This window comes from Vanellus vanellus (genome assembly GCF_965231255.1).
Source record: "Vanellus vanellus genome assembly, chromosome: 1".
Lineage (NCBI taxonomy): Eukaryota > Metazoa > Chordata > Aves > Charadriiformes > Charadriidae > Vanellus > Vanellus vanellus.
In genome coordinates this window covers 57865861-57878254 of record NC_138905.1, presented here as the reverse complement: position 1 = coordinate 57878254, position 12394 = coordinate 57865861, and the positions used below count along the sequence as shown (strand labels likewise).

The 12394-nt window shown below is 58.8% G+C and overlaps 1 protein-coding gene and 1 long non-coding RNA gene across 2 annotated transcripts; both read right to left on the bottom strand.

Annotated features, from left to right (window-relative positions):
• Window positions 1-1221: 1221 nt before the first annotated feature.
• LOC309685083 lies at window positions 1222-2725 on the bottom strand. Its single transcript, XR_014270400.1, has 2 exons — window positions 1771-2725; window positions 1222-1726 (listed from the first exon to the last, which is right to left on the bottom strand). It is a non-coding gene; the product is annotated as an uncharacterized lncRNA (long non-coding RNA).
• A 1071-nt stretch (window positions 2726-3796) lies between these two features.
• On the bottom strand, window positions 3797-11534 carry SUN2 (Sad1 and UNC84 domain containing 2). The gene is made up of 17 exons (XM_082498717.1): window positions 11357-11534; window positions 10585-10757; window positions 10299-10433; window positions 10002-10097; window positions 9718-9811; window positions 9427-9497; window positions 9043-9167; window positions 8453-8683; window positions 8293-8370; window positions 8162-8205; window positions 7532-7697; window positions 7219-7446; window positions 5881-5965; window positions 5657-5769; window positions 5302-5469; window positions 4778-4870; window positions 3797-4660 (listed from the first exon to the last, which is right to left on the bottom strand). The coding sequence occupies exons 1-17, from the start codon at window positions 11482-11484 to the stop codon at window positions 4547-4549; spliced, it is 2142 nt and encodes a 713-aa protein (XP_082354843.1). The 5' UTR covers window positions 11485-11534; the 3' UTR covers window positions 3797-4546.
• Window positions 11535-12394: the final 860 nt, after the last annotated feature.

The window sequence follows — 12394 nt, the reverse complement described above, 5'->3', positions numbered from 1 at the left end:
CAGTTGCTGCTTTAACGCCGAAAGCTGGACCAAGTGGGTTTGCCTGGCACCATGCTCCTTTGCTGGCTATGAGAGGAGGCTGTGTTTGGAGTGCTGGGCAGGGGAGGGCATGCCATGCCTCGGGAGAGCTGCTGCTGAGCCTCTGCACAGCCCCCACAGCTTTTACTCTGCCTAAGATTTAGTGCTTCTCAGTGGCAGAGTGGTGAAAGGAGAACGCTTGTGTGGTGTGAGCTATGCTGTGGGAGATGCGTATGTGTGTGTGTATGTGAAGAGCTGCTATAGCAAATCACTTGGGTCCAGCTCCCATTGGAGACAATTTGCTAGAGGATGCAGTTTCAGCACTGTACAGTCTGCAGGAGCTTGTGCTTCCCTGGGCCCTTGTAGCGATTTGCACCTCACCTACTTCTATAAATACAGCAGGACTCTCCGGGGCTTGGAATGGGCCTTTTCCTGCCTCCTCATTGTTCTCCGAGGTTCCGAAGGCTTTTCCCGCCCCTTTCCTAACACAGGTAAGTGTTGGGCTGGGAGCTGGTGGTAGATGAAGCAAAGGCTCACCAACCCCTCTACTATGGACACCTGCGGGGAGTGGAGATGCTGCTGGAGGTGTGCTCAGCCCTCTGCTCATGGCTATGGCTATACTTGAGCCCTTGGGCCTGAGCACCTCATACCCCATTCCTTCCTATCTGTTGTCCAAATCAATTTTCTTTCTACTTGTTCTTAGCTGCCTGCTGGGTAATTTAGAGCCTGTGTTAAGGGAAAGAGAGCAACACGCACCTACTTTTGATTTGATTAGTGTCAGGCTGAGTATAATTTGTCATTCCTCATGGCCAAGCTGTGCTCTGCTCATGGCCACGATAAAGCAGAGGACAGAGTGATGCTTAGGGGCAGCTTCAAGGTCACTGCCAGATGGATTGAGGACACAGCCATGGTCTATCACAGACCTAGACTGCTAGAAGTCATCAAAGAAACAGTATTTTGATTTTAAGTGTCCCAAGCTATTCAAGTTTTTAAGAGTAGGTCTTATTTTCATCATTGCTCCAAGCAGCTTTTGCCTCCCAGAGCCTGCTCGATGACAAGGTGAAAACCACTGACCCTAGAAAGTTGGAAAATAAGGATTTGCCAGGAGAATACATAGACAGAGCTATTACTGTAGTTTTTCTTCTGTCTACTAGCTGGGCATCATTCCCACCAGAAAATTCAGCAGCAAAACACACAAAGCACTCACAGCAGTTTTGCTATAATTTATTTGTCTTGGTCTTTTTTTTTTTTTCTCCTCCTTGCATAGGCATAAATTACAATCTGTTGATTAAAAAATAAAATGAACAAAACAGTGCAGCATTTGCAACAGGCTACAGCATCAAATACAAACTCATCTCCTGCCTGTAGCCATCTGTTTCTGCAGGGCTAATTCATAACACCTGTGTAGGGCAAACCCAGAAGGAGGGAGAATAGAGGAGGGAAATGGAGTAAATAAGGGAAATCTGCTCTGACAGCTGTTTTGCATTTCTCCTGCCTCGCTGGGTGCATCTTCTGCATCAGCACAAGGATTAGATACCCCTGTGCTGTGCTGAAGCGGCAGTTCTACCTGCCCTCTTTTCCTTTGCAGCTCAGGGAAAGCGCTGCAGAAGCCCAGCACGCCCTCCTGGGGAGCCCCCACCCAGTTGGCATGGCAAGACCTCCGAAAACAGAGCTGCCCTCTAGAGAAGAGCATAAACCCCAGGGTGACCTCTCACCAGTGTCTCTAGAGAAGAGCATAAACCCCAGGGTGACCTCTCACCAGTGTCTCCAGGGTGTTTTACCCCAGGACAGCAGAGACTTCCATCTCCAAAGGACAGTAAAACCAAATGCTCCTCACTCCATAGCTTGTGGTTAACACACCCTTGGAAGGAGCAGAGACCCTGCTCCAACTACTTTGTTAGGGAAAGGGGTCTCCCTTTCCCACCTCTCACCAGCACACCTCGTTTACCACAAAAACAATTTTTTTTTCCATGGGCAAAGAGCCTGTCTGCCCAGCTCAGAGGCTAGGAAGCCAGAAGAGAGGCAAGAAAAGGGGTTTTCCAGCCTCATGGTTACGGCATTTGCTCCAGCTGCCAGAGAACCCCTGGGGAAGGGGGAGAGCTTCATCTCTGCTTTCTCTATCATTCAATTAAACGCAGGAGCTGCTTTGCTGAGCCCAGGACAGGTCTAGGCATTGGTAAAAGCACAACTCCGTGCACGCAGGGCGCTCACGGACACGACTCCAAGGCAAGCGGGCAGCTGTAGACAAGCTTAAAATAACTTTTGACTGTGGCTGCCAAGAATTAAGACTGCGCTTAATATAGGAGAGAATTTATCATCACAGGATCTGGCTGCGGGTCCACTTTCTCCCAGCAGCAGGGCCTCCCAGCTCCGCAGGGTAATTTTAACCAGTTGGGAGATGGGGCTGCACCCTGTGGGTTCACTGCCCTTGCTTGGAGCAAGGGGACCACCTCCAGAAGGAATGGTGTCACCATCACCCTCAGCCCCTGGAGTTGACACAGGGGGAGAGGGTGGCAGGGCTCAGCCCCTCTGCCTGATGCACACCAGGGCATGCTGAAGGGAGAAACCTCTTCAGCCCCTTCCCCTCCTCTATGCCCTTCACCCTACAGCGCTTCAAGCGGAGAAGACCAGAGCGGGACTCAAGTCATGGTGCTCCCCCAAGCGCTTGCAGTGCCAGGGAAGATGATTCCAGCATCAGACAGCGCTGAAACAAAAATGTGGAGGTTGTAAACGCCATCCAAGAACATAAGCCAAACTAAGCGTCCTGCAGGCAGCCAGGAGGTGGGGCAGCCAGATGGCCCTGGCACTCCTCAGTCTTCGGAAGGTCTCTCTGCATCCTTCCTGCAGTCACCTGCCATGGCTCCCCCCACTGCTTGATGGGCACAAAGGATTTACGTGCCCAGTGCAGGCAGGACTCCCCATCCCTCTCTGGCATGGTCCTCTGCAGCCAGGCCTGGGGGAGCTGAGCCACGCCAGCGAGGAGAAGGCAAGAGGGAAAAGGACTCCTTCCAAGAGAAAGGAGGTCAGCCCACGCCAGCCACCTGCGACCAGGAACCAGGAGGTGGCAGAGGCAGCCCTGAGCACCACACAGGTTGGGAGAGGCCCTGCTGCCCCCCGAGGTGAAGCTGCACGCTGGCACCTGCGACCCCTGGGGAAGGAGGTCTCCCCTCCGCCCTGTCTCCCACCCAGCAGACCACCACAGCACGCAGAGAGTAGAGCAGGGCATCGGGGCAGCAGCTCCCCACACGCTGCCAAGAGTCACACTATGTACAGATGCAGCCACAGGTGACCAGCCCTGGCCACACGTTGCAGTCTCAGAGGACATCTCAGGAGCAAGGAAGGCAGGAGCCCCTCCGGCACCCCGCCAAACAGCAGTCCACAGAAGACCTTGTCTCCCAGGTCCAGCTACCGAGCCCCCGACAACTCGAGGCCCGCATTTGAAACAGCTCTGCTCATCTTATTCTAGCTCATCCTACTATGTGTGCTATTCTCCTACTAAACAAAGCTCTAAGCCCTCTTCGCATCTAAGCCACTCGCCCAAGCAGCACCATTAACATTCCCTGGTTAAGTAGAAATCGCATGGAAAAAGTCATTTTTTCCTTAGTTACTATAAAAAAAAAAAATCCACAACACAAAAATCCTGAAGACCCCAACTGGAAAATAACACCCTCTCCCCACCCCACCCCACCCGCACCCCCCTTAAAAAAAAAAAAAAACAAAACAAAACAACAAACAAACAACAAAAAAAAACAGAACCAACCCAAAAGGGGAAGCAGGCAACAGGAGTTTTCAATAGCATCGTCAAGCTTAACACTGGGGAACCAAGACCCAACACAGCTGCCGGCAGCAGAAGGGCTTGAGTGGACGGACAGCAGCACCGGGGCCAGCTCTGCCACCAGTGCATGCCGAATTTCTTCCCCTCCTGCTGCCCCAAACCGTTAGTTTTATGTTAATACTTCATTAATACTGTCTTATTTCCCCTCTGCTGGCCCAGCATTGGAGGTCTGGAGACCTTTACCTAAACCAAGGCAGGAGAAATGACCCCGTGTGGAGGGGAGAGAGACTCGGTGGCTGTGACCGGTGGGTTCCTACCTACTCTGGCAGCACCAAGCCAGTCACCACGGTCCCGTACACCATATCACACCCAAGCCTGCGTGAAGCACATCGCAAAATTACGTACCCCTTCCCCAAGCCCCAGTAACACTAGGCGCGCCGTCAGGAAGAAGCGAGGCAACGGGGACGAGGGGCTGCGCAGACCCAATAAAAAATTAGCTTAAAAAGTTAAAATGTCCAATACGCACTGAAAACAAGCCAGGCTGCGCTAGGGACCCATGTGGGATGCTCTTGCCTCACCACCCCGGTCCTTGGAAGAGCGAAAGCCTCACCCCTTAAACACCAGCTCTTCTTCTCCCTCAAGGGGAGCAGCTCCTGGTGCATCCCAGGATTTCTGTGTTCAAAGTGGTGAACCAGACAAATCCCCTCTGGCTGTCGGCCCAGCAGCATCCTCATCCCGCATGGGAGCCGGGGGTCAGTGCGCCGGCTCTCCGTGCACGCGGAAGCGGTAGATGCAGGTGTATTCAGGGTGGCCCCAATTGCTCAGTATCCGGAGCTCCACCAGCTGGTATGTGCCCATATCATCACCCTGGGACAGAGGAAAAAAGAAAAAAAACTGAGCACTTGAGAGCTCTCAAGGGATCAGAGACCCTCAGGAGCCACATTTTATTCTCAGGGTCAGCTACTCCAAGGGCAAAGCACTTACCTCCAGGTAAAATGTCTGGATGGGGTCGCCATCATGGTTGTAGGTGAACTGCCCCAGGAGAACGCCCTCCTCCTCTCTCTCCTCCTTCAAGCCCTATGGAGGGGCAGGGAGGCAGAAAGGGAGAACCAGGGGTGATCAGAGAGGGAGACTGGAGGTGATGAGAGCACCCCGGGTAGAAGATGGAGACAGAGACACAAGCGTGCTTGGCCCCCACTCCTGCTCTTCGAGGCCAAAACAGACAAATGTGGATGGGGGCCAGTGGGGAAGGATGGGTGAGAAGACCGAGAGTTATACCTACTCAATCCCTTCTCTGCCAGTGCCCCCCAAACCTTCCCAAAGACCGGTACTCTGCCTCTCCACCCCCAGTACTGTTTCTTCCTCCTCTTCAGGATAACACCCACCCTCCAGAGCACCCCACAGCCAGATACAGGACTTGCTAGCCCTCCCCTCCTGCACCCTCCACCATGGCATCCTCCCACCGTGTCCCCCCGCTCCCCCCCTTGGGTGCGGGCGAGGGCACTCACGTAGACAGCGAAGTCCTTGGGGGCACTGGGGATGGTGCCCTGGGGCGAGAGGGCTTTCGGGATGTGCTCCAGCGTTACAGCCGTAGGGCGGATGATGCTGGAGAGGCGGATGATGGCAAAGCCCAGGGACCCTCGAAACGCCCAGCAGTTCCCAGGGTTGACATCTGGCTACAAGCACAGGAACAAGACACCAGCAGCGTTATCACCATCAGTGCCGTTTTTCTTCCCCCCCCAACATCAGCCTGGCCGCTTGCTTGGAGCGATATTGAGAACCCAATAAAACCCACCAAGCCCACACAAGAACTAGCCTGGCCAGTCCTCCCCCTTGGTGGGGTCTCACCCCGAGGGTGCCTACCTGCAGGATGACACGGGGGGACTGCGAGTGGTACCACAGGGGAATGCCGAACAAGCTCAGCGCCTTCCATGTCCTGTAGGTCTCAGAGCAGCGGGTGTTGATGACGCTGGCCCCTGGCACACAGAGGGGATGGCAGCAGGTGAGCTGCATGCCACCACCCTGCGGGTCCCCTCCCCAGGATGGTTGGCTCGTCTCGGGTGGGCAAGAGCCCCACCACCACCTACCTGCTGACTCCAAGGCGTAGTCAACCATCCCCACGCGGTCCTCGCTGTAGCGCTTCAGGGCCTGGCCCACAATGAGGTGCACTTGCTGCAGGGGGAGCAGAGGGCACGAGGGGTGAAGGGCTGGGGCAGGCATCCTGCTCCTCACCCACCTCCACCCCTGCAGGGATGGAGAGGGCAACAAGGACCTTCCCGCAAAACAGCCAGGGTATGAATCACCATGGCAAAAATGAGAAGACACACATTTGGCCGGGAAGCCAAACAGGTTGCCCAGAGAGGTTGTTGGGGCCCCATCCCTGGAGGTGTTCAAGGCCAGGCTGGATGTGGCCTTCGGCAACCTGGTCTAGTGGGAGGTGGGGGGTTGGAACTTGATGATCTTCAAGGTCCTTTCCAACCTAAACCATTCTATGATTCTATGAGGCCTCCTTAGAGATTGCTAAAAATACCCCAGATGAGGAGCTGTGCAGTGAAGGGGCAACGCCCAGGCAGGCTGGGCTCACCCACCCCCACCCCGAAAGAGGGGCTGGCCCCAGAGCAGGAGGGGTATCCCCCAGCGGGTACCAGACAACCTGACAGCCCACCCAGTCCTCTCCAGCATAATCTGCTGGTCCCTCCTGCTCCATCTCACAGGATTGATAGGAGCTGTCCCCCATCTGGAAAAGGGGGAGCCAGCCAGAGCATCCTTCTGGAGCCAAAGCCAGCCCCAGGAGCCAGGACCTGGCAGCACCGCTGTGTGTGTCTAAAGTTTATGGTGTGCACGAAGCTTGCGCAGGCTGCGGAGGCTGCTAATCCCAGCTTGATCCCTCCCCTCCACCAGCTCCGCAGGGAATTGCCAACAACTTTTTCCAAAGCAAGCAGGCTCATTTTTTCCCCATGGTGTCATTCTACCGAAATGCTTTGCCCCAGATGACTCTGCAGCGCTGCTAAGGGAAGGAGGTAAGCGGGATGCTCAACCCATGGGAAACCTTGCCAGTGCCTGCCCACCTTGGTGGCACCTACCCTGCCTTCTGGGCGAGAGATGCACAAGCAGAAACGCGGGTTTTAAGCCAGCAAGAGCTTCACAGGGTGTGGATATCACCACCTATGACCCCCTCCGGTGCAGGGCACAGGGACAGCCCAGGGGAGGCTTGAAGCCAAGAAGGGATGGAGGAGTTTCAGGGGTGCTCCTTCCAGGTGGGTTGTGAACCCAGGATCGGTGTCCCAGCTGGAAGGGCTGTCCTCACGGCTCTGCCATCTGCCAGGCATGCATGCCAGCCCTCCCTGCACACACCCAATGGGGTACAGCTCCCATCCCACACCTGGGGTCACCATCATCACCCTGAGGTTCAGGCCAGCACTCACCTCCTCCGTCACCCCCGTGGTCCCCCCTTGCTGCAGGGCCACTCCAATACCGGCCTGAGCATCCCGTGCCGACAGCCTCCCGTCCTCCAAGACTTTGGCCAGGATCTTGTGCTCCAGGGCCTGGAGCTCCACTTGCAAGTCTTCCTGCTGGAGGACAAGGCCAGCAGCACCATCCTGCCGGGACTGCGACAGGAACCGACTGACCCACGCTGGGAACTGCGCTTCCACCTGAAACGGTGGGGACAGAGCTCAGCCCTGGGACAGGGACCCTCATGCCTCTCTCTGCCAAAGAGTGTGGGGACCAGGGACTCACATCAGCCCGCACAGCCTTCAGCTGCTCCAGCATCCCCTCCACATGCTTCCCCATCACCTCCTGGTCCGACTTGAGGCCCACCAGCTCCCTCCTCAGCGCTGCCACCTCCTGTTCCAGTTTGTCCACCTCCTGCTGGAAGCTGCCTCGCAGGCCCTCCTGCACCGAGCTGTGCCAAGAGAGAGGTAACAAAACTGTGCACCGACAGTCCCAGCTCCCCTCTGCAAACTGGAGGAGGTTCATCCTCCATTGCCTGGGCTCAACCCCTTCTCCAGCCCCAAACAGTTTTAATTCTTGTGGCCATGAACTCTTTTACTGCATCCCATGGGAAAGCATCCCCAGCTCACCCCTCAGCCAAAGGGACACATTCCCCACAGTGATGCAAAGTGACAGTGACAGAGGTCATTTGCTGCAATCACCCTTTTGAGCCCTGCTGCCAGCCAGGGCACTTTTTTGTGGTCATGCCCATGTATCCATCCCTCCTTTTCACCCAAGACTGCCTCTCAACCTCTCTTTTGACTGGAGCAAACCAAGACCTGGAAACTCCTTCCCAAGCCTTGCTGTGGGGTTTTAACCCCACTATCTGCCTGCCCCTAAACAGAGTGGTGGCTCTGCCCAGCCAGCCAGCGTTACCTCTGCCACTTCGAGTTCAGCTCCAGCAAGTGTGCTTCCATCTCCTGCCAGAAGAAGGGGAAGCGGTGAGACCTGTGATGCCGGTGGTGAGGATGTCCCACCTGGGTACCACCACACGCTCATCACCGTACCTGAGAGGCTTGTGTCATCTTCCCCAGACGTCCGTCTAAATCCCTCTGCACCTGAGCTCGGAGGGCAGCCAGCTCACCCTGCAGGGTGAGGAACATGGGAGAACATCAGAGCTCAGTCCTGCATGCCTTCATCTCCCCACATGCCCCCTGCACCCCTCACCTGTAGGTGGCTGGTCACATCGGTGAGAAGATGCTCCTTCAGCCCTGCATCCCGGCGGCTCACCAGCCCCTCCAGCAGCGCCAAGACATCCCCCGGGGGTGGGCCCCCTGCTGCTGACACCGCTGCCGCCCCCTGCCGCAGCTCCCACTGTGACACCTCGGTCTCCAGTGCCTTGAAGCGCTTCTCCAGGGCCTGGAAGCGAGCCAGGAGCCGGTGCTCCCCCTGTAGCCCCTGTGGCAGAGCAAAGGCAGAATCCAGTGCAGATGCCCAGGGAGGTGCAGATCCCCGGGGGACTGCCCGCTCCACAGGGACCCCTGTGAAAGGGGACCCAGACCACCCGGTCCCCAGAGTCAGTGGCATCTTATTCATCCGCTGCTTCCCAAGACGGGGCAGATGTTCCCCCTGCACCACCCCTGGGACACTTGGACAGCGAGATAGCCACAAGCTGGGGAAGCCATTTCCACCATCTGCCCCATCCTCCACCACTTCCTTATCCCCTGGAAGGGCTCCTTCAGCCATAGACTGCACTGTCCTGGCTCTCCCTGGAAGTCACCCACCCAGGTCACCACCGCACCTTTGCTGAGGCTTACCTGGTCCAGCGCGGTCAGGTCCCCTGCCACAGGCACATCGGAGGAGGAAAGCTTTCCGGCTCCCCACCACGGGAAGGCAGGGACACTGAGTGTCGATAGCCCATAAGGGTAGAAGTACCAAGCTCCTGGGCACGCAGGGAGATGGGATGGTTAAAACGGCAGGCTGGTAATGGGCCACAGCGGGGCACAGGGTGGACATGCAGAGGCTCAGCCACCAGCATCACCTGGGGTTACCAGGAGGCCCCAGCACAGGGGTGCAGATGAACCAGAGTACCAGGAGCCACAGGGACTGAGCTCAGGGCCATCCCATCCCCTGGGTACGGCAGTGGGATGCTCTGCACTGCCCCACATCTCAGGGGAACGGATCGAGCTGGGCTGACTCACCGTAGGCGGCAGCAGAGAGGAGCAGGAGGAGCAGCAGCAGAAGCAGGGACCTCTTCACCCACGGGTAGCGCCTGGAACATGGAGGAGAAAGTCTTCTGTAGGACTGCAGCCACCTTACCCCACTGCAGCACTCCTCTGGATGGGGGCCAGAGGGAAAGCAAAACCCAGCTGGGCTTCGGCACAGGACACCCACACTCCACACGTGCTGGACTCTTTGGGGCACCCCGTCTCTGGGGTCCTGCAGGTTTTCCCCATGCCTCCCCCATCCCGGCATCCTGCCGCCACACTCACCTGGAGAGGGGGAGTCTGCCCAGGCGGGGAGCTGTGCCAGTGAGGCGGTTCCAGGCAGCTGCCAGCCCTGAGAACAGCCATCCCACAAACCGAACTGCCAGGAGAGAAACTGAGCCTCAGGCGGGGTCCCGGCAGAGATGTCCCCTCTGTCCCTGAGTACACTGCCACAGGGGGATAAAGCCCCTCCATCCAATGAGGGAACAGCACAGACTCCACACAGGAGTGGAGATGCCGGCAGGGAAGAAGGGTGCTGCTAGAAACCCCCCCACCAGCCCTCCACTCACCTGGGGAGGTGAGCACCTGCCAGAGGAAGGAGCCCACCCGGGAGGCTGCGTTCCTCAGCCCCGACCTGGAGCTACTCTGGCCTGAGTAAAAGTGACCTGGAAAGGAAGAAGCGAGGCAGTAAGTCACCAAGCAGAACCTGCATCTCTGCGCGTCATCGAGGGTGAAGGCTTTGGATGGGGGTGGAGTGGTGTGCAAGAGGGGGGCTGGCAGCATCCTGGGCACAGCCAGGCCCCAGGCTGGTCCTCCCAGTCTCCCCCAGCACCCCTGCCACCACAGAGAAGCTGGTGCATCCCTACCGCCATAGTCGTCTTCCGAGGAGTACCCAGATGAGGAGGCGTAGGTGTCGTACGTCTTGCTCTCCAGCAGCCCGTTAATCTTACTGGACTCGGTGTCCCCAGTCCCTCTTCTCCTCCTGGTGGAGAACTCCCCACCTGGCCCCAACAGAGCCTCCCTTGAGAAACCACCCACCACCACAGGGGGGCAACCCAGTCAGCTGGGCTGGGGCTGCCCCAACACCATCCCACCCTCAGGGATGTCCACAACTGCCATGGAAAGGGGGGGAGAGAGGGAAGGAGGGCTCACCCCAGTAGGTGCTGCTGTCCAGGGCATCGTCCAGCATGGAGCTGCCCAGGGCGGCAAGGGCCCGGCTGCCCCCCAGGTAGGACTCGCTCATCACGGACTCGCTGTAGTAGGAGGTTTGGGTGCTGGGAGCGGGAGAGAGGCGCTTCGTGCTGCTCGATTTCCTCCTGGTCATCCTGCCAGGGGCGAGAACGGGCTCATCAGCCACGCGTGGTTATGGTGGGGGTGTGCGGGGGAGGGGGTGTGGGGGTGGCGTCACAGTGCACCCGTGGGGGAGAAATGGGGAATTCACCCCAATCTCTCGGTTGACATCACTTCCTTCCACCCCCCTACCCCTCCCTAGTTGTACTGGATGGCGGCAGGTTTCGGAAGGTGCAAGCACCGCTTTGCGAAAGGCCCTCCCGCCCATCCCCGGGCAGCTGCCGGCACCGTCTTCCGCTCGCACCGCTGCGGTTTTCCGGCCCCGGCACTTGCAGCGTACCTCCCTCCCGCCATCACGCCGGAGGCGGCTGCGGCTGGGGGAAGGCACGCAGCCACCCCGAGCCATCCACGGTGGCCTCCTGTGCCAGGGCTGGGGCCGGGACACACACACACACACACACACACACACTCAGAGGTGCCACGGGTGGGGAGCACAGCCAGTGCCAAGGCGGCCATGCCAAAACGCAGCGAGCTCACCATCATGCTCCCTCCAAGCCGCCCCGATGCCGGCCTGTGGTGTGGGACGGAGTGCCCTGGAAGGGGTGGGTGGGGGGCACCCCTGCACCCCACTAACCTGCTGGTGCTCTCCTTGAAGGGCAGCTGCTGACCCCCCATCTGGGAGCTGCTGCTGCTGCTGGTCGTGGCATCGTCGTCCCCGGGGTAGTAGCGGGTGGTGACGAGGCGCTGGCTGCGGCGGGACATGGCGGCGGCACAGGGAGGGAGTGGGGTTGGGGGGGTTTGGGGGGTGTCACGGTTCACCTGGGGGGACGGGGAGAGAGGCAAGTGTCAGCGGGAGGGGACCCGCCGGGAGGGACCCCACTGGCGGGGGACCCCGGCGCACACCCAAACCCCCCTCCCGGTGCAGGCGGCCGTGCTGTGGGGTGCCCGCTGTGGCTGGGGGTGCTCCGAGCCCGCCCAGGGGCACCTGCTGCCCCCGGGGAAGGGACCGGGACCGGGACCGGGACCGGGACCGGGACCTGGACCGGGATGGAGCCGCCCACACCGCCGCCGGCGCGGCCGCCATCCCTTATAGGGTTATAAACCCCCTTCCCCTCCCACGGGCCACCCACGCCAGCACCCACGCCGCTGCCGCCCCCCCCCCGACCCCTCTACACACACCCCCCACACACACCACCCCCCCGGCCCCGGTACGAGCCAGCCCACCCGCAACTTCCCCCCCCCCGCCGTGCCCACGCAAACCCACCGGCGAGTGGCGCAGAGCAGAAAGGGAACCCCCACACCGTCCGCCAACCGCTGCCGCTCCGCTCCCTTTTGTTTTGCAGGGGAAGGCGGACCCGGCCACGGCCGCCGCCTCCGCCCCCCCCCCCGGCCCGGTCCCGCCCCCCCCCCCTCCCGCCGCCGCCGCCGCCGCCGCCGCCGCCACCACCGCCGCCGCCACCGCCACGCCCCGCCTCACCGCGCGCGCGCGCGCCCGCCGGGGCCGCCGCCGCCCCCCTTCCCCCCCCCCGGGCCCCTTCGGTATCCCCTTTGTAAAAATAAATATTATTATTATTATTATTATTATCACCACCATAATTTTGTTTTTATTATTTTATTTTATTTTATTTTATTTCATTTCATTTCATTTTATCTTACTTTATATAATTTTATT

What these genes read in the sequence shown, in the direction of transcription:
- SUN2 (XM_082498717.1), bottom strand. Translation starts at nt 11,484, where the DNA reads ATGTCCCGCCGCAGCCAGCGCCTCGTCACCACCCGCTACTACCCCGGG. An exon ending in TGAAGGCTGTGCGGGCTGAT is followed by an intron (nt 7,447 to 7,531) that starts GTGAGTCCCTGG and finishes CCACCGTTTCAG; the next exon opens with GTGGAAGCGCAGTTCCCAGC. An exon ending in CTACGCCTTGGAGTCAGCAG is followed by an intron (nt 5,770 to 5,880) that starts GTAGGTGGTGGT and finishes TCTGTGTGCCAG; the next exon opens with GGGCCAGCGTCATCAACACC.